This window comes from Erinaceus europaeus, chromosome X (genome assembly GCF_950295315.1).
Source record: "Erinaceus europaeus chromosome X, mEriEur2.1, whole genome shotgun sequence".
In the NCBI taxonomy this organism is placed as follows: Eukaryota; Metazoa; Chordata; class Mammalia; order Eulipotyphla; family Erinaceidae; genus Erinaceus; species Erinaceus europaeus.
The window spans coordinates 54,571,502-54,597,115 of NC_080185.1; the positions used below are offsets into that span (position 1 = coordinate 54,571,502).

The window sequence follows — 25,614 nt, forward strand, 5'->3', positions numbered from 1 at the left end:
GTTGAAGCAAAAAATAATGAGGTCAATATCCAAACACTAGTTAAGGAAATAGTCACAGAAGTGAGTAAAGAGTTTGAAAGAATTGTCATCAGAAATGCACTAACAACAAATGAGACTCTGGAAGAAAACACTATCTCAAGGTTATTAGAGAGCTGAAAGCTGAAATGGCTGAGTTAAGAACACAACTAGATGAACAAGCTAAAACAGTATCAGAATAGAGTAACAAAATAGATAAACTACAGAAAACAGTACAGGGGAGAGAGAATGAAATAAATGAGGCTAAAGACAGAATTAGCAAGATTGAGGATGAATTAGAGACAACAAGAAAAAAAAGTAAGAGATCTCAAAGTAAGGATGACAGAGCACCTAGTGGGAGTTGTATTGATATGTGGAAAACTGAGAGATGTTATGCATATACAAACTATTGTATTTAATGTCGAATGTAAAACACTAATCCCCCAATAAAGATATTTAAAAAAAAGAAAAAGACACCATTCCCCCCCGGAAAATGCAAATATTAATAGCCAGGAAATTCTGATTAATTAATCTATTTCTATAAATGTCCCCAAATTTCACATCTCATGAAAGGAAGTGTGGAAGAAAATTCCTGCTTTTTAAAAACATCAAATTAAAAACAGAGCAACTGCAATAAACTCACCTGGTATTCCTGGCTGGCCTGGATTTCCTGCCATACCTTGGCTGCCTTTTTCACCTATTGGGCCTGGAGGGCCAAAACCATGAGGCCCCATAGGCCCCCTATCTCCTGGAAGACCTGGCAAACCTGGGCTCCCAGGAGGACCTCTTTCACCCTTAAAAGCAAGTCCACCCTAAAAAAGGAAAAGGTTAACAGAGAAACATAAATATGGAACAGCTATTTGCCTGTTGGTATTACTAAAGAAATAAATCAGTAATAAACAGTTCCTTTTGAATATTGTATTTATTTTATTTCAATGAGAGAGCTACAGAGAGAAAGATGATATGTAGACAGACAGACAGACATGCAAAAGCACTGCTCAGCTCTGGCTTTATGGTGCTGCTGGGGAGTGAAACTGGGATCTAAGAACCGCAGGCATGAAAGTCTTTCTGCAAAACCTAATCATTATGCTATCTCCCCAGCCCAACAGCTCTGTCCATTTAAGTTTACTCTAAAGGCCCTCTGGCTTAGTTTACTCAGTCATCTACCAACATTAATATCTAAGCTTTATATTCACAAAATACTAACTCAGGTGTGTGCTTTTACTTTAAATGAGGAAAGGACATTTGAGAAGGAGAATTTCACATCAACTAATAATCACCTTAATTTCCTATATACCTATGCATAGTCAATTTACATAATATAATAATATTGAAGAATTTATAAATCAACTGAGAAAAGTGGCAAAGAGGGCGCAAGGAGAAACTCAGCAGATAAAAAAGAAAAACAAGCCTGCTGTCTGTGAGGATCTGGGCTCTATGCCCAACACCACATGAGACAACTCAAGACAGTGCCAAAGACAAAATAATGGGTGGGGATCCATGTATAGTGGAAAGAGTGCCTTGGTATCTCTCTCTAAAATAAAAACATGGGTCTGGGGAGAAGACCTCCGGAGGCAGGGCTACGAGCAGCAGCAGATTTGTTTCTCGCCTCTCCTCTCCCAGATCAACTAGGAATACCAAAAGAGACCACCTGGGACGGAAACAAGACAGGACTAGAATGACTTCAGGAACCTACCAAATCAGTGGTGAGTGCAAACAGGTGTGGCTAGTGGTCAGCAAGGAGCCTAGGGAGAGATTAAGTGGCTGGTAACAGTCTGGCAGTTTATGAGTTTAGACACCACCTCCAGTCTGTTCCAGTAACAATGGGACAGCTGAAGGGAGGAGAGGATTCCCCTGAGACTCACCAAGTGCAACTGTGAGTCTCCATTGCTACTGCCCTCAGAATCTGGAGCAGCAGCAGGGAGGCCCTGGGGTGACACCAGGGGACAGAGAACTAACCAGGAAACTCAGGAGAAGACCTATACCTGGGTGGCTGGGGGGGGGGGAGGGAGCTGTGAAAGTCTCTTTGCATAACCGCTGGATTATCTCTGCCACACCCTGCTTTATTTCTTGGTCAAGAGTCAGTGATTAAGCAAAGAAGCCAACTTCTAGTTTAAAAGCCCTCAGGCTCCCATAGCCTACAGGGAAGAAAAGGCACAAAAGAGGATTTAACAGCCACTGAGCTCCAAATCAGGGATTAAAATATTATTGAAACAACTGTTAACTTCCACAACTGTGAACCCTTTAATTACCTTACTTAGACACAAGTCAATTCAGGCAATAGTGATCAGTAATTTGAAAAGTACTGAGAGAGGGAACTCATAACATAATATATAAAATGGTTAAACCAACAAGAATAAATATTGGAGAAATGAACCAGGACAAGAGTCAAGCTAAAAGCCCCCAAAGGGTGAAGCACAAAATAATGAGGTCAACATCCAAACACTAGCTAAGGAAACACTAGCTTTACTCACTAGCACAGGAGTGAGAAAAGAGTTTGAAAGAATTGTCATCAGAAATACAGAAACAACAAATAAACTCTAGAAGAAAACACTAATTATCTCAAGGTTATTAGAGAGCTGAGAGCTGAAATGGCTGAGCTAAGAACACAACTAGCTGAATAAGCTAAAATAGTATCAGAACAGAGTAACAAAATAGATGAACTCCAGGAAACAGTAGAGGGAAGAGAGAATAGAATCAATGAGGCTGAAGACAGAATTATCAAGAAGTAAGAGATCTCAAAAAGAGATTAAGAGATACTGAAAACAACAACAGAGACCTATGGGATGAGTTCAAAAGAAACAATATACGCATTATTGGCTTACCAGAGGAAGAAAGAGAGGGAGAGGAAGAAAGCATTCTTCAGGCCATAATAGCTGAAAACTTCTCTAGTCTAGTTTACACAACATCAAAGACATAAAAGACATAAAGATTCAAGAAGCCCAGAGGGTCCCAAACAGAATTAACCCAGACTTAAAGACACCAAGACACATCATATTTAGAATGGAAAGGAATAAGGATAAAGAAAGGATCCTGAAGGCTGCAAGAGAAAAACAGAGTCACCTACAGAGGAAAACCCATAAGATTAGCAGCAGACTTCTCCATACAAACACTACAGGTCAGAAGAGAATGGCAAGATATCTATGGAGTACTCAATGAGAAAGGCTTTCAACCAAGAATACTGTATTCTGCTAGACTGTCATTCAGACTAGATAGAGGCATAAAAACATTCTCAAACAAGCAACAGATAAAGGAATCAACTATCACCAAGCCTTCCCTGAAAGAAGTTCTGAAAGGTCTCCTATAAACAGTCAGTCAGACCACCATAAATAGGCCATACATCAGAACATTGCTGGTGGGAATGTCAGTTGGTCCAACCTCTGTGGAGAACAGTCTAGAGAACTCTCAGAAGGCTAGAAATGGACCTACCCTATGATCCTGCAATTCCTCTCCAGGGGATATATCCTAAGTAACCCAACACACCCATCCAAAAAGATCTGTGTTCACATATGTTCTTGGCAGCACAATTTGTAATAGCCAAAACCTGGAAGCAACCCAGGTGTCCAACAACAGATGAGTGGCTGAGCAAGTTGTGGTATATATATGAATACTATTCAGCTATAAAAAATTGTGACTTCACTGTTTTCAGCCAATCTTGGATGGACCTTGAAAAATTCATGTTCAGTGAAATAAGTCAGAAACAGAAGGATGAATATGGGATGATCTCACTCTCAGGCAGAACTTGAAGAACAAGGTCAAAAAAGAAAACACAAGCAGAATCTGAACTGGAATTGGCATATTGGACCCAAGAAGAATGACAGAGGACCTAGTGGGGGTTGTATTGTTATATGGAAAACTGGGAAAAGTTATGCATGTACAAACTATTGTTATTTACTGTTGAATGTAAAACATTAATTCCCCAATAAAGAAATTTAAAAAATGAGTCTGGGAGATAGCTCTGCAGCATTAACAAATGTACAAGGAATTCATTTAGATCCAAGACATGAAAGCTAATCAAGAAAATATAGGTAACAAAGAACAATAAGCCATATTTATATATCATTCTATTCTGAAGTATGATCGAGTTTATATCTCAACAGAAGATTGATCTTAGGAAATATCCATGAGTAACAACTTGACATCATAAAATCAAGAACATAAAACTCACAGGTTCTCCTTTGGGGCCAGGAAGGCCTGGCAGTCCATCCTGTCCAGGGGTTCCAGGTAAACCAGGAAGACCTGGAGCTCCAGGGGAACCCAATTCTCCTTTGTCACCCTTCATTCCTGGAAAAGTTAGGATGTCACCAGGTTCACCCTTAGATCCAGGAAAGCCAGGGGCACCTGGGGTTCCAGGTATGCCCTAAGAGAAAAAATAAAAAGAAATAAAGTTAATTTGTCCTAATACTTTTTCCAGTTTATCATATCAATCCCTGGAATAGCATTATGCTATTATGAACTGTCCTGCTATGAACATAGGTGTACACATACCTTTTTGGCTGGGCATTATGGAGTCCTTGGAGTATATTCCTCAGCGAGGAATTACTGTGTCATATGGAAGGTACATGTCTAGCCTAGTGAAAGTTCTCCAGACCTGCTCTCCACAGAGTTTGGACCAATTTACATTCCCACCAGCAGTGCAGAAGGGTTCCTTTGTCCCTACAACCTCTCCAGCACTTGTTGCTGCTGTCCTTTTTAATGTATGCCATTCTCACAGGGGTTAGGTCGTATCTCAGTGTTGTCTTTATTTGCATTTCTCTGACAATCAGTGACCCAGAGCAATTTTGCATGTGTTTGTTAGCCTTTTGGATCTCCTCTGAAGTGAATGTCTTGTTCATATCCTCTGCCCATTTTTGGATGGGGTCATTTTCTTTTTTTATTGCTATGTTTGCTGAGCTCTTTGTATATTTTGTTTATTAGTGTCTTGTCTGATGTATGGCATGTTAAGATCTAGAGACTGGCATACCTTGACAATGACTCTTTAGTCACTATCAGACCACCCTATCAGCTGGGATGCTAGTTGGGGAGACCTGAGATTCCCAAACAGGGGCCTAGACCTCGAATAGATCCCTCTCTCCATTGGTACTGGTCATCTCTATCAGGAACAACAAAATAGACCCATTTGTTGGCCGCCATAGGACCTTGCCCTCAACTTGGATCAACAATAGTAGAGAATATTCCATCCTCCAAAGGGAGGCTGGACAAGATATTCTATGCTACACCTGAGGAAGATGGGTCCTAAAGTTGGGGTAGCTGGGAATGTTGCTTCCTACTCATGACCACAGAATGTGAGTTCAGATCTACAGGGATGCAAAAGTCACATAGGCTCCTAAGCTGAATATGGACCCCAAATCATATCAAATGGATGGGGTTTACAGTCAACAATACTTAGATACCTTTCCCATATTTGGGAGCTACTCTCTTCCCTGATCCAGCTTTCTGGTCCTTTTTCTAACCATGACATCATCTCCCTAGACAATAACTTGGATCCACATGTATATCAGATGTCAGGCTAAGGAAAAAAAACCTAGTATAGTCATGGGCTCTTTGGAATATAACTAAAATAGGACTACTAACTATCTACAAAATGGAGAACCCTCAACTCATCTTACGAACTATTCCAGCCTTAGGTTCATGATTAGTCAACAATTTGTTTGGCTCTATATGTTAACTATTTTTTTCAGCCACCAGGTTCCAGATGCTACCATGATGCCAACCAGACTTCCCTGGGTAGATGACCCCATCAATGTGTCCTGGAGCCCCATTTTCCCAGAACCCCACCCCACTAGGGAACAAGAGAGACAGATTGGGAGTATGGGTCAACCTGCCAATGCAACTACAGAAGCCAGACCTTCCACCTTATGCAACCCATAATGAACCATATTCCCAGAGGGATAAAGAACAGGAAAGCTATCAGGGGAGAGGATGGGATACAGAGTTCTGGCGGTGGGAATTGTGTGGAGTTCTACCCCTCTTATCCTATGGTTTTGTCAGTGTTTCCTTTTTATAAATAACAATTAAAAAATTAAAAGAAATAGAATTTTGTGTCCAAAGCAATGTACATTGAGTTATGGAGAGTCAGATAAATAATAATTTAACTCTGTGTGTGTGTGTGTGTGTGTGTGTGTGTAGAGAGAGAGAGAGAGAAACAAATGCAGATCAAACTGTAAGTGGCTTCCTTCTACTTACATTCTGTGATAGACTCAATATTTGTTGTTGTGCTGGTAAGATATCTCACAGTAAAACACCACCACTGTCACGTGTGCAAGTTAGGTGCAAGTCCTAGCTCCACATGGAAGAAGCTATGACAACAGAGAAATCTCCACTGCTATTGTGTTTCTCTGTATGTCTGTCTCTCTATATGAATTGCAAAGTGGCCCAGCACAGTGAAATCATGTATAAGAAAGTTTGTGACTCCACAAAACCCAAAGGAAAACAAAATCTTACTGGTAAGCCCCTGGGACCAGTTGCACCGACTTGTCCTTTTTCACCTTTCTGGCCAGGGAAACCAACAGATCCTAAAACACACACATACACACAATACAGTGTGAGCTCTGAGCTTGAATTCTTGAAGACAAACATAAATAAATCTTAGAAAGTCAGGAAATTTCAAAATAAGAAGTCTATTAAATTCCATTTAACGAGTCACTTTACTTCTCTTATTGATCCTCTCAAAATGAGGACACTTCCTTTTAAGGCAAATCGGATATTTTCCCTACACACAACATCATATCTTTAAGTCATTTACAACTACAAAGGCTCTTACAACTCTCAATTACCAAGTGCTATGAACAGATTCTACTGCTAATGGAAGGAGTAAAAAAGGTCAAAGGACAAAGTCTACATATCATTCTTTGTTCTGACTTCAGTATTTTTTTTTCTACAACTAGCATCCCTTCATTTACTTTGTCACTATCCTAAAATTTGGCTCAAGAGTATACACTTAGGTGGTCAAAAACTAGAGGAAATACAATTAAAACATTGATTCTCTAAATGGGATTATAGATAATCTGCATCAGTATTATCCCAGTATTGGTTAGAAATGTTAATTCTAAGGCTCTTACCCTAGATTTACTAAACCATATATTTCCCAAGTGAGGCCCAGGAATCTGAAATTTTTATTTATTATTATTTTCTTTATTGGGGGCATTAATGGAGTACAGACAACAGTAAAATACAGTAGTTTGTACCTTTGTGACATTTCTCAGTTTTCCACATTCAACCCCCCTCTAGGTCCTCCTCTGCCATTATGTTCCAGGACCTGAACCCTCTCACCATTCATCCCAGAGTCTTTTACTTTGGTGAAATACACCAAACCCAGTCCATGTTCTGCTTTGTGTTTTCTTATTTTTCAGCTTCTCTTTTTATTATTAGCGATTTAATACTGATGAAAAAGATTGTGGGATAAGAGGGATACAATTCACACAACTTCTACCACTAGGGAGCTATACACTTTCCCCTCCACTGACATCTTCTCCATTCTTTATCCCGCTAGGAGTATGGAACAAAGATCTCTATGGGGCGCAGAGGGTCGGAAGTCTGGCTTCTGTAATTGCTTTTCCGCTGGACATGGGTGTTGACAGGTCAATCCATACCCCAAGCCTGTCTCTATCTTTCCCTAGTGGAGTATGACTCTGGGGAGGTGGGGATCTAGGACTCATCAGTGAGGTTGTCTGCTCCAGGAAGGAAGGGTAGTGTCATGGCAGTATTTTTCAACTTCTGTCTACGAGCGAGACCACCCCATAGTAATCCTTCTCTTTCTGAATTATCTCACTTAACGTGGGAATCTGAGTCTTAACAAGCTTTCTAAGTAATTCTGGTACACTCTCAAGTTTGGGCATCACTAGACTGGAGGTAGAAGGCTAGATTGTCAACTCCCAGTGGCAGCAGTAAGACTTGATAAAATTTATTCCCAGTCTTTATGTGAATTGATTTTTCAGTAGATGCATTACACAATATGGTAAGAGTTCTAGTGTCTAATATCAGCACCAACTGACACAGTCACAAGAGAATATAACATTGGAATATCCAAACAGGCAGCTGAGCAGATGAGTTGTTTGATAGATATTAAATATGATTTTATAGGAAAAATTGGGAGGAATTTCATATATAGAGAGAAACTATTGGCACTGGTTACCAAATTCCACTAGAAACACCATTCCTTAATAAGAAGTTGTTTCTAATGACTAGAAATTCTTTCACTGGAAACTATATTCAGGGCCAACCATTACAAATTACCACCACATCAGTTCTTCAGAATAAAGAATTCTGATACTGTATAAGTAATTTTCCTCACCATATGAAAAATAAGGAAGATACTTTTCCTGGAATATGTTATTAAAGCATTTCAACAGAAAAATGTTGGTTGCTGAAAAGAGAGTTAACATACAAAATCAAACAAATGGTTGATTAATCATGAACCTAAAGGCTGGAATAGTGCAGATGAAGAGTTGGGGGGGGGGATCTCCCTTTTGTAGATAGCTAGTAGCTCTCTTTTCAGCCACCAGGTTCCAGATGCTAGCATAATGCCAACCAGACTTCCTTGGACAGACAACCCCACCAATGTGTTCTGGAGCTCCGATTCTCCAGAACGCCACCCCACTAGGGATAGAGAGAAGCAGGCTGGAAGTATGGATCGACCCGTCAATGCCCATGTTCAGTGGGGAAGCAATTACAGAAAGCTGGACCTTCCACCTTCTGCATCCCACAATGACCTTGGGTCCATACTCTCAGAGGGTTAAAGAATAGGAAAGCTATCAAGGGAGGGGATGGGATATGGAGTTTTGATGGTGGGAATTGTGTGGAGTCGAACCCCTCTTATCCTATGGTTTTGTCAGTGTTTCATTTTTATACATAAAAAAATAAAAGAAATCAATAAAGTTACAAACTTATCTGGGTTTACAACCACCCAGCCCACAAAATCAAATATATGTTTTTAAATATTAAAAAAAAAATAAAGTTACTAACTTAAGGCAAAGAAAAAGAAACTGTTGGTAGCTTCAGGTATTATAAAACATATGAACAATTTATTTCATAAGATAGAGGACTTTCATACTGAACTATTTATAGATATAGATGTCTAATTATATTAATAATATGATAAAATAGCATCATTCTAAAATTATGAACTCAGGAAAATCTTGCCAAAAGGTATTTTAAAAGTTTGTTCAAAGACAGACTGTTTTACCTGGAGTCCCTGGAAGACCTGGCAATCCAGGCTGACCTGGAGGCCCTGAGATACCAGTTCCAATACAGTTGAAGCATGTGTCACCTTTGTCACCTAGATAAAATCACAGTAAAACAAAATTTACTTGAAGGTATATGCATAGTTTTTTAAAGATAGGGTTCTAAACACAATGGGATTAGACCTCTAATGGATTCCTCTTTTTATCACCACTGGTCATTTCCATCAGTAATATCTTCATTAACACTATGTGGGCATCTTCAGGACATTATTCTCACTAGAAACTAGTAATGGTAAAGACTGCCCCACTCTTTGGAGGGAGGCTGGATCATCCTACTCTGCCACTAGAGGAGGACTGGTCCTCTAATATGTGCAACCTAGAATGTTCATACTGACAGAGACATAGAGGCTAAATGGCTCTTGTGATAAATATGAATATACATGGGCCCCACGTCATATCGGCTTAAACAGTTAATTGTATTTATATATATTTTTTTGTAGTTTGGGGGCCACTCTGCACTAATTCAGCTGTCAAGTTTTGTTACCCATTCTGACACCATTCTTCCAGACAGTATTTCTAGTCCATGTCCATGTAACCTATCAAGCTCAAGCAAAGATTATTAAAGTCCTGGAATCCTTATAAAGTAAACATCCCAGCTCCTTTCTATCCTAGGGTCCCTATTTTCATTTACTCTATTTCTATTCTTTGGTCCCTGTATATTAAACATCTTGTACCCTTTATATCTTACTGCCTTTCAGCTAGAAAGTACCAGATGCTACTGTGATTCCATCCTGACTTCCCTAGGCAGATGACCTCACCAATGTGTCCTGGAACCTCACCTCTCTAGAGACATATCTGAAAGTGAATTCAATGGGATTTTTCCATATATCATGTATGCAACATGAAATAATATTGGTGACTTCTAAGAATTTTTAGCCCAAGTTACAAGAGAGCTACAGTAGCATGCTATCAAGTAAGTAGAGGAAATCATGAGTGAAAAAATTGGGGGTTAGTGGATAGCAGTGAGGATTTCATTAGATTTGACAGTGATGCTAAGTACATATTGGTAAGCAGAATGCTGGGTAAAATGATCAAGAGAAAAACTCTGGAACTCAATGTCAATCAGTTGATATTCAAAGCCACCAGACTGAATGACTACCACCAGATATAGAAGACAAAAGAAACAAGACGTGGGCCATACAGCATTGCAGAATTAAAAGTTGAACTGCTAATTTAAAAGGCATGTGGAAATCCAAGGTAAGCCAAGTACAGAAGCAATAATTTAAAAAGTCAGGCATTGGTGTCAGATTAGAAATGAATAGAACAATAAAAGAAGGTAAACAAATCAGAGACAGACTTATATTCAACACATATATGTCACAATACTTATAATAAATGTACTGAAGCAACTACTTGCAGAAAAATGATGGTATTTTGTACATGGTACTGAGCCATCTGGATGAGTCAAACTATATAAGAACACTCATTGCAGATAGGTCTGAGATGAAATTTGACAGATGGGAGACCAGTCAGTGGCACACCGTGTTTAGCATACATAGGACCATGTGCAAGGATCTAGGTTTGAGTCTCTGCTCCCTACCTGCAGGAGGGACCCTTCACTAGGGGTGAAGCAGATCTGCAGGTGTCTATCTTTCTCTCTCCTTCTCTATATCTATTCCACTCTCAACTCAATTTCTCTCTGTCCTGTCCAATAAAAGAGAAAGAAAAAAAAAGGAAAAAAATGGCCACTTGAATCTGTGGATACATAATGCTGACACTGAACCCCGGCAATAACCCTGCTGGAAAAATATACATATATACTATGTGTACTTAACCGGGTGCACCACTACCTGGCACCACCAAAAAAAAATCTCTAAAATAGGGTATAGATAGCAGTAGCCATAAAAGATAACAATAATAATTTTATTTTAATTAGTAGTTTCTGTTCAAGAAAAGTCATATGTAAAATAAAAATTTACAGAATGGACAATGTAGAAATAATTGTATCTACAAGTCCAGCTAAATTAGGAGATATGTGTGTCCTACAAAAGAATATATAAACTATATGAAAAAAGGTTTAGCATCAACAAGTTCTTAATGAAACAGAAGCTAAAGCTACTTTGGCAAATGGTTTGGTGATACCTATGGGAAAAAGAATTACACCTACTCAGTAATCCAGCCATTCCATTATTATGTATATAAACAACAAAAATGAAACATGCTCATTTGCTATAAAAGCATATATGAATATTCACAGCAGCTTTATTATATTGGCAGAGTAAATATTCACTAATATTAGAAAGAATACTGAGATGGACTTGTAGAGTGAAATACAAAAGGGAAATAAAAATACTGCTATAAGTAAAAAAAATGGCCAAATTTTAATTATGATATTGAGCTAAAGAACTCAGATACAAGAGTTCAACTGTATGATTCCTGTGAATGTACTGAATAGGAATCACAAGTAAATCAGGAGTTCTAGAAAAGTTCTATTTTTTATTATACTGGAGTTAATGTAGATAAAATGCATAGTATAACATAATATATAGAAGTAAAACACACCTGTAGAGTCAAAGCAAAACAAGCTATGTAATGTAATGAAAACTAAGAGAAGAAAGTAAAGGAAAAAGTCAAATAAAGTATTGAGACTTGACAAATTAGAAGGGTAGAGACTGCTGGTGACTTTGACAAAACGGGGGAATAATATTGAATATGCGATGGTAAAAGAAGAATTCTTGAGAGTCTGGTGGTAGCACAGCTGGTTAAGCGCAGGTGGTGCTAAGCGCAAGGAACCACTAAGGATCCTGGTTCAGGCCCCCGGCTCCCCACCTGCAGGGAAGTAGCTTCACAAGCGGTGAAGCAGGCCTGCAGGTCTATCTTTCTCTCCCCCTCTCTGTCTTCCCCTCCTCTCTCCATTTCTGTCTGTCTTATCCAACAATGATGACATCAATTACAACAATAATAAAAAAAACAAGGGCAACAAAAGGGAATATATATATATTCTCCCTGGATTGTGTTTATGGCAAAAGAAAATCAGAATATCTAGAGAACACTGAGTAAAAAGCAAAATCCCAAGGAGGTTTTCTGTAAATGGAGAAAAGAGGACTATAACAATTTCTGGCAAGGGAAGGAGAGCCCTAGTGAGTTTCTTCTTCCCTTTTCTCCTTCCTTCCCTCCCTCTTTTTTTTCCCCACCAGGGTTATCACTGAGGCTCTGCATCTACATCTACAAGATGCCTCCACTCCTAGCAGACTCTTTCTTAATATAGAGGTGAAGAGACAGAGGAGAATGAGATAGAGACAGAAAGGAGGAGAAATGTCACAGTACTTCATTGATATTGAAGCTCTCCAACCCCCCCATGGGTACTCCTAGATCTTCTTATATGATGAAGTGTGTGATCTACCAAGTGAGCTATCACCAGTTCCCAAGGTATTTTTGAAATAAGCAGGGGGTGGGTGGTGGTTTCTTATGCCACTGGGAACGGTAAGGAAGAAAAACAAAATTGATTAGAAAAGGTAAGAATTACTGGAATGAAGTCCTTGGAAGAGACAAGAGAAGATAGAATCTATTGTACAAGTAGAAGAAATGGCTTTAGAGAGGCAGAGTACCAGTAAGCCGGAAGAAAGACTATATAGACACAGGTGCAAGTAATGGGGTAAAAAATAAAAATAAAAAAAAAGATAATTTGTACATAATTCCCTTGTTGTTGCTTCAAAAACTCTGCATAGGAAGAATAAAAAACAGAATCTTAAAATGGAAGAAGTGATAGTCTGAAGAGAGAAGAGACAGGAAAAGAATGAGTAGTGGCGCATCTGATTATTTGTATTACCCTGCCTAAAGACCCAGGTTCAAGCCCCTTGCCCCACTTGCAGTGGGAGAAAGCTTCACAGGTGGTAAGGCAGTGATTCAGGTGTCTCTTTCTCTCTCTCCCTCCCTTCCTATCTCTCCCCTCTCAATTTATCTCTGTAATATCAAATAAATTTTAAATAAAAAAAAGATGGAGATAAATGATCAGAACAGGTGGGAATTCAGAATTACCAAGGCTAGGATTTTGTCCCAGTTGAGTACAATGAAGTGAGAATAGGTGTCAAAGTTGACATTTGGAATTGATTAGGACTGGTGATGGAATTTAAGCCAGTTTTAGAGGGAATAAAAGACATAAATGACTGAGTGGTAATTAAAGTTGGTAAGTCTCAGTGATGCTGAAGTAGTGAGGGGACTCAGTTTATTTGAGGTAGTTAGCCAGAAATAATGATCTGGAAGTATGGCTCTGAAAATTAGGATTATGGAATGGTTCTCTAGTGATAATGAGATAACACTGGGTATGACCATGAGAGTGAGTAATGAGGTAAATGGAAGATATAGGGGATTCTGTTGATGATTTACAAGAATTAAGAGATGAATATGCTCAAACCTTTCATTCCTTGTTCTCCTTGGAGTCCTCTTTCACCTGGAGATCCTGGAGGACCTGGAGGGCCTGTTTCACAAATTTTATCACCTGGAATAAGACAAAGTAAAATAAGTGAATTATGAACTATCCAGAAAACTAAATAGAATGAAAGACTGGCAAACATGAGAAAAGAACTATCTATTTTCAGTCATGTCTTTGTAGGTATAAAATAGCTTACAGACAAACAGAAGACATAATATAGGTAATAACTTGAGGAGCAAATTTGAATATAAAATAAATTTATAAAAATCAAAGGTGGATGTAGTAATAGAATCTCTTAAATAGCCAAAATACAAAAAAGTATGTCAACTCCCAGTAGATTCACTTAGAAATGAAAACAAAACAGCAGAACTTGACAGGAGAAAAGTATAACTTACTGGATGGGATGTGAGGGCCTGGAGGCCCAGGAGGTCCTGGAAGGCCAGGAGGCCCAGGTTGTCCATCAAGTCCAGGAGACCCAGGAATGGAAATTCCAGGTGGACCTTCATCACCTTTCTGTCCCCTTTCTCCAGGAAAACCAGGGGGACCGGGAGGACCAATCACTGCTGTTCCTAAAATTAAAAAATGTATGTATTGGGAGTGATAAAAATTATCTTCTTTGGGGATATTATTTTGATTCTTAGGATACATTAATTAATAGTTAAGATTGTCCTTTAATGTTTAATGCCTATTACCTTCTATTTCATACTACACTAGAAATACTAAATCAGTATTCTTTATGGTCATGTTTGCTTAATGGTAATTGTCTATTTTTATCATTTGTTTTGCTTTATGACACACAGAGAAATGGACTAGAGCACCACTCTGGCATATGTGGTATCAGTGATTGAACTTATTTTCTTTGCAGTATATAGTTTCACTGCAATTTTTGTTGCTTGTTATTTCATCAGTGCTTAATCATTTAACACAAATTAGAATTATTATTTTAAGTTCTTGTCATCTTATGTCTTAATTTTCTGTTTACTCAGGTTTACTGGTAAACCTAAAATTTTGGGGTATTTTCTTCTCTAGTTGCTACCACTAAATTTTTAACTCATGTATTTAAACGTGTTTTTCTAAAAACTTAGTTAATATTCATATTATCTCCTTCTAGAAAGAGAAAACGTGGACTTGCTTTGCACCTCCACATTCCATGCTACTAATACCTACAGGTTGCTTCTTAAAATATATTTTTTTTCTTTTTTAATGATCAACACATATTTAGACTTAAAATGACTGAATAATACCTCCCTTAACCACTGGTTAGTATATCTTACCAACCTACCTAAAACCCCCAACTTCACCCTGAATCCATTTCCTTCTTAGAGAAAAAACAAGCAACAAAAAAAGAAAACGCCAGCAACTATCTCAGATAAGTGCTGGAGATGGTGAACTTTCTAAGTGCTCATGATCATACTAGGGTGAGAGTTTGGTATACTATAAGAACTCATATTAAAATGTGTTTGGAGCCAAGTAGTAACAAATCCAGTCGAGTACACATATTAACATGTGTGAGTATCTAGGTTCAGACCCATGATCCCCACCTGCATGGAGGAAACTTCATAGTCAGTAGAGCAGTGTTGTGGATATCTCTCATCCTCTCATATCTCTCTCTCTCTCTCCTCCCTCCCTCCCTCCATCCATTTCTGTCTGTTATCTTCTATCAAAAAAAAAAAAAAAGGAAGAGGAAAAGAATTAATGCTCAGTATGGTGGAGGCATGCAGGTGCCAAGAAAAAAAAAGTGCTCATAGCCTAAGAGTCAGTGCATCAGGTAGAAGAACACTGGATTTTCTGGTGTGGGATCCCAACTTCAGTCCCCAGCATCACACATACCAGATCAGTGTTGACACTCTATCTATCTTCCACATTAATCAACAAATATTAAAAAAATAAGAATGAGGGGTAAGCAAGAGGTGGAGGTGGCACACCTAGTTAAGCATACACAGTACCATGCACAAGGACTAGGTTCAAGCTACTGCTCCCCACCTACAGGGGGGACGGGAGTGCTTCAGGAGTTGTGAAGCAGGTCTGCAGGTGTCTGCCTTTCTCCCTCTCTATCTCCCCTCCCCTCTCAACTTCTCTCTGTCCTATCCAATAAAATAGAAAAGAAAAAAAAAAGGAAAAAAATCACCACTAGAGTAGTACAGGCACCTAGCTCCAGCAATAACCCTGGAGGCAAAAAACTAAACCAAAACAAAAAGATCAAATAAATTACAATGGGCTCCATTTTTTGCATAATGGGTATGCAAAAAGCCTTTCTTGCCTGAGGCATCAAAGGTTCCAGATTTAATTCCCAGCACCAGTATAAGCCAAAACTAAGCAGTGCTCTGGTTAAAAAAAAAAAAGCCAAAAAATGTGCTCCATTATTATACTCTAATTCTCATCATTTTGTGTTATTTTTTTTCTTTCAGTTATTCTTTCTTTTTTTTTTTTCTTTTTTGCCTCCAGAGTAATCGCTGGGGGTGCACTATGAATCCACCACTCCTGAAGGCCATTTTTTCCACTTTGTTGCCCTTGTTTTTGTTAATATTGTCACTGCTGTTGCTGTTGTTGGATAGGACAGAGAGAAATTGAGAGAGGAGGGAAAGACAGAGAAGGGGAGAGAAAGATAGACACCCGAAGACCTGCTTCACCGCTTGTAAAGGGACCCTCTCCCCTGCAGGTGAGGAGCAGGGAGCTCGAACCAGGATCCTTACACATGTCCTTGCTCTTTGTGCCATGTGCACTTAGCCAGCTGCACTACACCCTGGCCCCCTCAGATATTCCTTTTACTCTTGAATTACGAAATATCCCTTTATGAATTGCGGTTATTAGTCCTTTCTTTGAAGCATGTTATATAAAGTTCATCTCCCACACTGAAGCATCTTTCTGTTAGTTTGGTGATGCACTTTGTTGTGCAGAAGCTTTTCAGTTTGATGTAGTCCCATTGATTTATTTTTGTTTTTGAGTTAGAATCCTTGAAGACCTTTTTGAAGCATAGGTCATGAAGTGTTCTACCAATGTTTTCTTCTATGTATTTGATAGTTTCTGTCAAATGGCTGTATCTTTGATTGACTTGGGAGTCAACTGTAGTGTGCCCACTTACATATTTTTCAATTACTATTATTTTACTATTGATTAGTATGTAATAAGTGTTACACAGGGACATATGTCTTTTTCAGATTCATTTAATTTATTCCCTATGAGATAGAGTTTCAGATGAGAGAGAAGCCAAAGTATCGTTCGGATAAAGCAACACTGGAGATTGAACTGGGAGTCTCAGGTATGCACGTTTTACACTCTATCAGATGAGTTATTTCACTGATTATTCATGTTGTTTTCTTATCAACAGACGTTCAAAGTCACGATTGCTTCAAGTACTCACTTTTCTTCCATTCTCTCCTTTTTCAACTCCCTCACAATAGATTTTTGGAAGATTGATCTTTTATGCCTTTTAAAATTTCTTGTCTCCTGGGAGAAGTAGTTTCCCCAGTTTTCCAGACATAGTGTGTGCTGAGTCTACTATCTTGAAATAAGAAATCTAAAAATGCATACTCAAAACAAAATGGAACCTACATTTATTCTCTTTGTTCTTGGGAGGATAACTGAATGTCACTCATTTTATGTTAATACTCTATTAGTTGAGGGTGGAGGGTGTATTGCATAATGGTTATATAAAGAGATTCTCATGTCTGAGGCTCCAAAGTCCCATGTTCAATCCCCTGCACCACCATAAGCCAGAATTTAGCAGTGCCCTGGTAAAAAAAAAAAAAAAACTGGGGGCCGGGCAGTAGCCCAGTGGGTGAAGCACACATGGTCCAAAGTGCAAGGACCAGCATAAGGATCCCAGTTTGAGCCCCCAGCTCCCCACCTGCAGGGGGTTGCTTTACAAGCGGTGAAGTAGGTCTGCAGGTATCTCTCTTTCTCTCCCCCCTCCATGTCTTCCCCTCCTCTCCCCATTTCTCTCTGTCCTAGCCAACAATGACAGCAAAAACAATAATAATAATAACAATAATAAACAACAAGGGCAACAAAAGGGAAAAAAGAAAAGATAAAACAAACAAAAACCACATCTCTATTAGCTGTTTTTTGAAGGGAAATATTTGTTATTTATTAAATTTCTAGTGATATGTAGCATATCAGATACTTTTCAAACGTTACATAAATCTGTAGAGTCACCTCATTTCAATGAACAGTAAAATCACTATGCTACAGAAGGGAGCACTCAATTTGGAGCAAAATAAAAAGAAGTTCCATTACACTGCATATTTTCAACAAATATGATATAAAATTTCACTGACAACATACCCCAGGATTTTATTCCACAGAAAAATCACCTGGTGGGTTATTAGGTAAATATTTATGGTATTCTAATAGCATAGTGCTGATTAATATATATTTTAATGTGTTCTCTCTTTTTAAATATTTATTTAATTATTTATTCCCTTTTGTTGCCCTTATTGTTTTATTGTTGTAGTTATTATTGTTGTTGTTGATGATGTCATCATTGTTGGACAGGAGAGAAATGGAGAGAGGAGGGGAAGACAGAGAGGAAGAGAAAAAGACACCTGCAGACCTACTTCACTGCCTGTGAAGTGACTCCCCTGCAGGTGGGGAGTTGGGGGCTCGAACCAGGATCCTTATGCTGGTCCTTGTGCTTCACGTCAAGTGCACTTTCACCTGCTGCACTACTGCCCGATTCCCTTGATTAATATTTTTATAAAGGAAGTAATACAGAAGCAAATATATTAGCATAATACAGAAGCAAATATATTAGCATAGCATTTCTTTTCATTAAGGTGAAAAAAATATAATGACTGATTTTTGTGTCATAGACATGTTTCATATAACTTGTTCATAATAAAACATATTAAATAGAACTTTGAAGATAAACACTATTCAAGGAATTCAGTTTAAGCAAAAATTAGAAATGTGATGAGAAAGACTAGTTATGAATTAAAATGCTACTACAACTAAAAATACTTATGGCTTCTATCAAAATTCTTACCCTGGAACTAGTAGGATAAAAATGTATAACAGGGCAGGGGTAGATTGCATAATGGTTATGCAAAGAGACGCTTGTGCCTGAGGCTCCAAAGTCCCAGGTTCAATCCCTTGCACCCCCAGAAGCCAGAGCTGAGCAGTGCTCTAGTAAAAAAAAATGTGAAAAATGTATACACAGATTAGTAAAGATGCTATAAGCACAATGTTATAAGAATAATTTTATTTACCTGGAGGTCCAGCAGGACCTGGTGGACCTTGTATTCCTGGAAATCCTTGTTCCCCCTTTTCTCCAGGCAAGCCAGGTAATCCAGTGCTTCCTTTTTCTCCTATAGCCATCCCTGGTTTAGGAATTACCTTTATCATGACAGAAAAAAAATAAATTTAAAAAGGAAGAGCTTGTTCTCTTGAAAATAACCTAACAACTACATATGATTATAATGCCATCATTCTCGCTATTAAGTCAAAAAAAATGAAAGAAAGAGAAGAAAACACAGCTGGTAAAATATCATTAAGATTATGACATGTATTATGAGTCACATTCTATATCGCTCCTATCTTTCAACTGATTAGAAAATGCCCTTTGCTAGCAACACTATTATCCCTCTGTTGAACCCCAAGCTTGTAAAGCAAAAATTCTTTTGATATCTATTGTTGTATAATTCACATCCAATTCATTCCAATCACCTAAACCTGATAATCCTTTTCTGGAAATGTCTCTCCAATTTGTCCCCTTCTTTCCCGTTGCCACAGCTACTAACCTCACCTCAATATAGACAAACAGAAGCACTACTTATCTCTTTGAAGTCGAATGTTAGGTTTTATATCTTAAAAACACATTTTTCTTGGGCTCAAAATAGCTCATGACTTCATATGATAGCTGATGGTAATTTTAACGCTGAACAGTAAAGCCACTTGTTACTTCTGAAGCCTTTCTCACCTATTTCATCTCTGATTATTTCTAGTAATAAATTTAAACATTTTAGATCACTTTACTGGGGGAAGTACTGATTTATGAGACTTTTGTCATCACAGGGATACAGTTTACTTCCTTTTTTAAAAAAAATTATTTAGTTCTTTTAATGAGAGAGATGAAAAGGGAAAGATAGTTCTAAGTTACAAATTTGTAAACATTCTTTTTGCCTGCCCCAGAAGATAGCAACAGTTCAGTCATTCCCACCCCCCAGGCTTAAATCATTTACAAAGTAAAAACTACCCCCAGGCTTACTTAATGCATTTACAAGGCAAAAACTAACCTTTTAAGCAACTTGAATATCAAAAGATCTTCACACCTGACAATTGAATAGGATCTTTCCAGAAGCCAGGTTGGCTACAAACACAACCCTTCCTCCTACTTTCCCAAAATGCCAGTTTTCATGAAAATGTATATAACCTGCTTAGCAGCAGACAGCTCTCTTCTTATGGACATAAAGCTCTGTCTCCCCTGTGAGGGAGATGACTTCTTTATATTGTCCACCCTTCTCTGTGACAATTTCTTTCCATCTTTCTTCCTTTCTTTTTTCCTTTCTTTCTTTCTTTCTTTCTTTCTTTCTTTCTTTCTTTCTTCCTCTCTCTATCTCTTTCTTTCATTTTGCCTCCAGGGTTATTACTGGGGCTCTGTGCCTGCATCACGAATCCACTGCTCTTGGAGGCTTTTTCCCCCCTTTTTGTTGCCCCCCCCTTTTATCTTTGTTGTGGTTATTGTTGTTATTGATGTAGTTGTTGTTGGATAGTACAGAGAGAAATGGAGAGAGGAGGGGAAGACAGAAAGGGGAAGAGAAAGACACCTGCAGACCTGCTTCACTGCTTGTGAAGCGACCTCCTGCAGGTGGGGAGCCCGGGCCTTGAACCGGGATCCTTAAGCTGGTTCTTGCACTTCACACCATGTGTGCTTAAACCGCTGAGCTACCACCCGACCCCAGTGACTTCTTCCTTCCTTCTTTCCTTCCTTCCTTCCTTCCTTTCTTCCTTCCTTCCTTCCTTCCTTCCTTTCTTTCTCCCTCTCTTTCCTTTTCTTTCTTCCTCTCTCTCTTTCTTTTTTGCCTCCAGGGTTATCGCTGGGGGTCGGTGCCAGCACTATGAATCCACTGCTCCTGGAGGCTATTTTTCCCATTTTGTTGCCCTTGTTGTGGTTGTTACTGTTGTGATAGCTCTTGTTGGACAGGACAGAGAGGAATCGAGAGAGGAAGGTAAGACAGAGAGAAGGAGGGGAAGACAGAAAGGAGGAGAGAAAGGTAGACATCTGCAGACCTGCTTCACTGCTTGGGAAGCGACCCCCTGCAGGTGGGGAGCCCTGGGCTCAAACAGGGATCCTTGTGCAGGTCCTTGCACTTCGCGCCATGTGTGCTTAACCCACTGAGCTACTGCACAGCCCCCTCCCCCACGTCACTATTTCTTAACAATAAAGTCCCTAAAACCTTTCCTGTTGCTTTATTCTCTTTCCTAGATCCCCTGTGCACCAGCTGTCAAATATGTATACTCAGATAGGCAGGCAGACTGACAAGAGCACTGCAATTTAAATAGCGAAGAAAAAGAAGATGTGGTATACATTTGCAAAAGAATAATTTTCATCAATAAAGAATGAAGAAATCTTGTCACTTTTAACAAGTGGATGAACACAGAGGAAATTATACTAAGTGCAATAAGCCAGACAGGGAGAAATAAACTGAATAATACTTTGTTCTATGTGGTATATGGTGAAAGCAACTACACAAATAGACAACCTGACTATAAGCCCAACCAATAGTTACAAAGAAGCAAGGAGGCACATCAAATAGGAGAACACTAAAGACATATACATTGTAACAAAAGGGTTGCAGCTATTGATTTGCAATGATGTACACCCAAAACCTATATGTTACAATGAAAGGATACCCCAATATAGAAAAAAAATTAAAGACAAGGAAAAATATTCAGATAGACAGTCTAAGTCTCAGAACCTAGGAATGACAGTGTCTCAAAATTAGCATTCATGCAGACACTCATCAAAATGTATTAATATGATTGTTACTTTTTAAGATAGATTTATAGATAGACCACAGCTTCAAAGTTTCCTTCAGTTAAATGGAGACTAGGCTTAAACCTGGGTTGTGTACTTGGCAAAGTGGTTTACTATCCAAGTGAACTCTTTTAACAGCTCTATCATAGAATTTCTAAGGAAATTATTTCTCAGGAAATTTAAATGCCAGTTTTGAATGAAAGTAAGCAAAATTGTTTAAGATTTTCCTTGTGTATATTCTCATTTGATTTAGTATAATACTAAGCAGCAATGTCTCAGACTCAATATGAACAGGAAGATTTAATGGTACTCAAATGCCCGAATATAATGTTTTTATCACACCTAAACCTTTTCTGTTTCAGTGCAGTTTAAAGTCAAGACTCTTATCAAATTTCGACTAAATAGAAACTAATACATAAAACCTCAGCAAATATATTTTATTCTTAATAAAATTGTAACTTTATATGACTTAAATTTTGTGGTAGATGAAAACATAAAATCTGTGAGCCCCCAACTATTCTTTCATAGAGCAGTTTCCCACATCTGCTATTAAAAGACTATAAAGTAGGCACTTAGGGAAGAAAGAAGTGTGAATCAGACAATTACAAATTGAGAAAACCTATTAGGACCAAATCTATCTTTCCCCTGAACTCTGCAGGGGGAAAGTTGAATCCCTAGTTCGCCAACTGTTTCTTTTATTGAACCTTTATGAGCAACACTTGCACCACCTGCTGGTTACTTGAGAAATTATTTGCCATTTGGCAAATCCACCCAATGCCATAGGTATACTTTTAGATCTTTACCACAGAGAAATAAGACACAGGCAGAACAGTACAATGATTTAGAGTGTCCACATCAGAGGAGCTTGTAAGACTAAAGATAGCTGAGTCAGTAAATGTTCTCAATGATTTAAAATTCTGTGTTCTTTTTTTTGATTGTTTTAAAATTTTTTAAATTTATTCTCTTTTGTTGCCCTTATCTTATTGTTGTAGTTTTTATTGTTGTTTTATTGATGTCATCGTTGGATAGGATAGAGAGAAATGGAGAGAGGTGGGGAAGACGGAAAGGGGGAGAGAAAGACAGACACCTGCAATCCTGCTTCACTGCTTGTGAATCGACTCCCCTGCAGGTGGGGAGCCAGGGGCTCGAACCCAGATCCTTATGCTGGTCTTTGCTGTTTGTACCATATGCACTTACCCCACTGTGCTACCGCTCGACTCCCTAAAATTTGTGTTTTATAAAGCAAAGATATACAGTATATAATTAAGACAGAAAAATTAAAATGCACTGATAAACTTGATTAATAAAGACTAAAATAAAACTTACAAGTCCAGGAGGCCCAATTGGACCAATGTCACCTTTTTGGCCCTGTTAAATAGAATTAAAATAGTTTAGCAAAGATTACATACAAACATCAACTTTCTCCAAAACATAACCAAGAAATCCTAACCATGGGATTCTCAAGTAAACCAAATTCTCAAATAACTTAGTTATAACAATAACTATCTATGCCTTCTTAAACTTGTAAGACAGCAGGAACCTTCTCTATAAAACCCATTCTCTGTAAACCGCATGGATTTGATGTCATCAGATCACATCAAATTAATGGGGTTTACAGTCAACAATATTTATACACCTTTCCCACATTTGAGAGCTACTCTCTTCCCAGATCCAGCTTTCTGGTCCTTTTTCCAGCTATGACATCATCTCCGCAGACAATAACTAGGATCCACCTGCATATGAGATTTCAGGTTCAGGGGAAAGAAACAAACAACTAGTATAGCCACAGGCCCTTTGGAATGTAACTAAAATATGCCTACTAGCTATCTACAGAATGTAGACCCCCCCCCAACTCTTCATCTGCACTATTCCAGCCTTTAGGTTCATGATTCGTCAACAACTTGCTTGGCTTTATATGTTAACTCCCTTTTCAGTCACCAGGTTCCAGATGCTAGCATGATGCCAACCAGACTTCCTTGGACAGACAACCCCACCAATGTGTCCTGGAGCTCCACTTCCCCAAAACCCCGCCCCACTAGGAAAAGAGAGAGACAGGCTGGGAGTATGGATCGACCTGTCAATGCCCATGTTCAGCGGGGAAGCAATTACAGAAAGCTGGACCTTCTACCTTCTGCATCCCACAATGACCTTGGGTCCATACTCCCAAAGGGTTAAAGAATAGGAAAGTTATCAAAGGAGGGGATGGGATACAGAGTTCTGGTAGTGGGAATTGTGTGGAGTGGTACCCTCTTATCCTATGGTTTTGTCAGTGTTTCCTTTTTATAAAAAATAAAATAAAATAAACCGGGCAGGGGTAGACAGCATAATGGTTATGCAAACAGACTGTCATGCCTGAGGCTTTGAAGTCCCAGGTTCAATCCCCTGCACCACTATAAACCAGAGCTGATCAGTGCTCTGGTAAAAATAAAATTAAATTAAATTAAAATTTAAAAATGTAAAAAAAACCATTCTCTATAAAAACCCATATTTCTCCCAGTCCTGGAACCTCTAAGGCATGGCTCATTTTTCTTCATGTTTTTATTGATCCATAACATTTGATCCTGCATCTGCTGATCTCAACCAAATCAGTACAACCAGTACCACCTCAACATGTTTCACTTTGGACAGTGTCCAGAGATGCCAAGCATGGGATGTCAATCCTTCAGCTCCATTACTCTGCCACCAAGTTGCACATGTTACCATGACACTAACCTGACTTCCCTGGGCAGATGACCTCACCGCTGTGTCATAGAACCCCACCTCTTCAGAGCCCTGTCCCAATAGGGAAAGATAGGCGCATGCTGGGAGTATGGATCTACCTGCCAATGCCCATGTCCAGCAGAGAAGCAATTACAGAAGCCAGACCTTCCACCTTCTGTACCCTATAATGATCCTGGGTCCATACTCCAGAGGGATAAAGAATAGGAAAGCTTCCAATGGAGGGGATGGGATATGGAACTCTTATGGTTTGTATTGTATGGAACTGTACCTCTCTTATCCTATAGTCTCGCTGATCATTATTAAATTAATAGAAAAATAAAAGAAAAAAACAATAAAATTAAGACAATATATAAAATCTATATGAAAGTATGAAACAGTGCTGAGTGAAGTCTAGAGAGACCTATGATGTCTCGGCTATATGACAGTAAGCAAACAGCTAACTTCTCCACATGATACAGAGGCTAGACATTTAAGGTACTTTTAACAGTAACCATCCTTAGCTCTTTAGATTTCTATTTTCTAAAATACTATGAAACCACCACTTTTTAAATACTTTGTCAAGCTTCACAGAAAACTTAAATTTTAGTATGGTTTACTTTACTAACATATTTTAGAGCTGAGAGTCTTAAGTACTGTCAGAACAGTGAATAATTCATAACTGCTTCTGTGAGTTTTCTCTTAGAAGCTAATGAAAGGAAAATTCAGATAAAACAATTATCCTTAATTAATAGCTACAATATCATGGTATACACAGTTTTAAATTGTTACTCTACTAGCCATGACCCAAGGATAGATATCTCTCTTACATATCTGTTCTCATTTTAGCCTTGCTCAGAGAAACCTTTTATGTACCTAATGTAACCTCTTTTTAGTTTAAGAAGTTAATCTCATGACAGGCTGGGAGTATGGATCAAGCTGCCAATGCTCATGTTCAGTAGAGAAGCAATTATAGAAGCCAGACTTTCCACCTCCTGCACCTCATAATGATCCTGGGTCCATACTCCTAGAGGGATAAAGAATAGGAAAGCTTTCAAGGGATGGGATGAGATGCGGAGTTGTGCTGGTGGGAATTTTGTGGAATTGTACCCCTCTTATCCAACAGTCTTGTCAATATTTTCATTTTATAAATAAATTTAAAAAATCTAAATGGGGTAGGAAAGAAGTTGCATATATATATTGCCTCCAGGGCTATTGCTGGGGAACAGTGCCTGCACTAAAAAGCCACTATCTCTGGAAGCTATTTTTTCCCTTTTGTTGCCCTTGTTTATCATTATTAGTGTTGTTGTTAT

At 38.6% G+C, this 25,614-nt stretch overlaps 1 protein-coding gene across 6 annotated transcripts in view; it reads right to left on the reverse strand.

Annotated features, from left to right (window-relative positions):
• COL4A5 (collagen type IV alpha 5 chain) overlaps positions 1 to 25,614 on the reverse strand; it is a 271,709-nt gene that overhangs the window by 110,085 nt on the left and 136,010 nt on the right. For 4 of the 6 annotated variants that reach the window (XM_060183115.1, XM_060183114.1, XM_016191473.2 and 1 more), the window contains 8 exons: positions 22,931 to 22,972; positions 18,837 to 18,963; positions 14,025 to 14,198; positions 13,612 to 13,695; positions 9,200 to 9,292; positions 6,460 to 6,530; positions 4,184 to 4,375; positions 659 to 827 (listed from right to left, as the gene is read on the reverse strand). In XM_060183115.1, the coding sequence (XP_060039098.1) occupies positions 659 to 827; positions 4,184 to 4,375; positions 6,460 to 6,530; positions 9,200 to 9,292; positions 13,612 to 13,695; positions 14,025 to 14,198; positions 18,837 to 18,963; positions 22,931 to 22,972 (952 nt within the window). The remainder of the gene's footprint in view (positions 1 to 658; positions 828 to 4,183; positions 4,376 to 6,459; positions 6,531 to 9,199; positions 9,293 to 13,611; positions 13,696 to 14,024; positions 14,199 to 18,836; positions 18,964 to 22,930; positions 22,973 to 25,614) is intronic. The other 2 variants (XM_060183117.1, XM_060183116.1) reach the window with 1 other exon arrangement.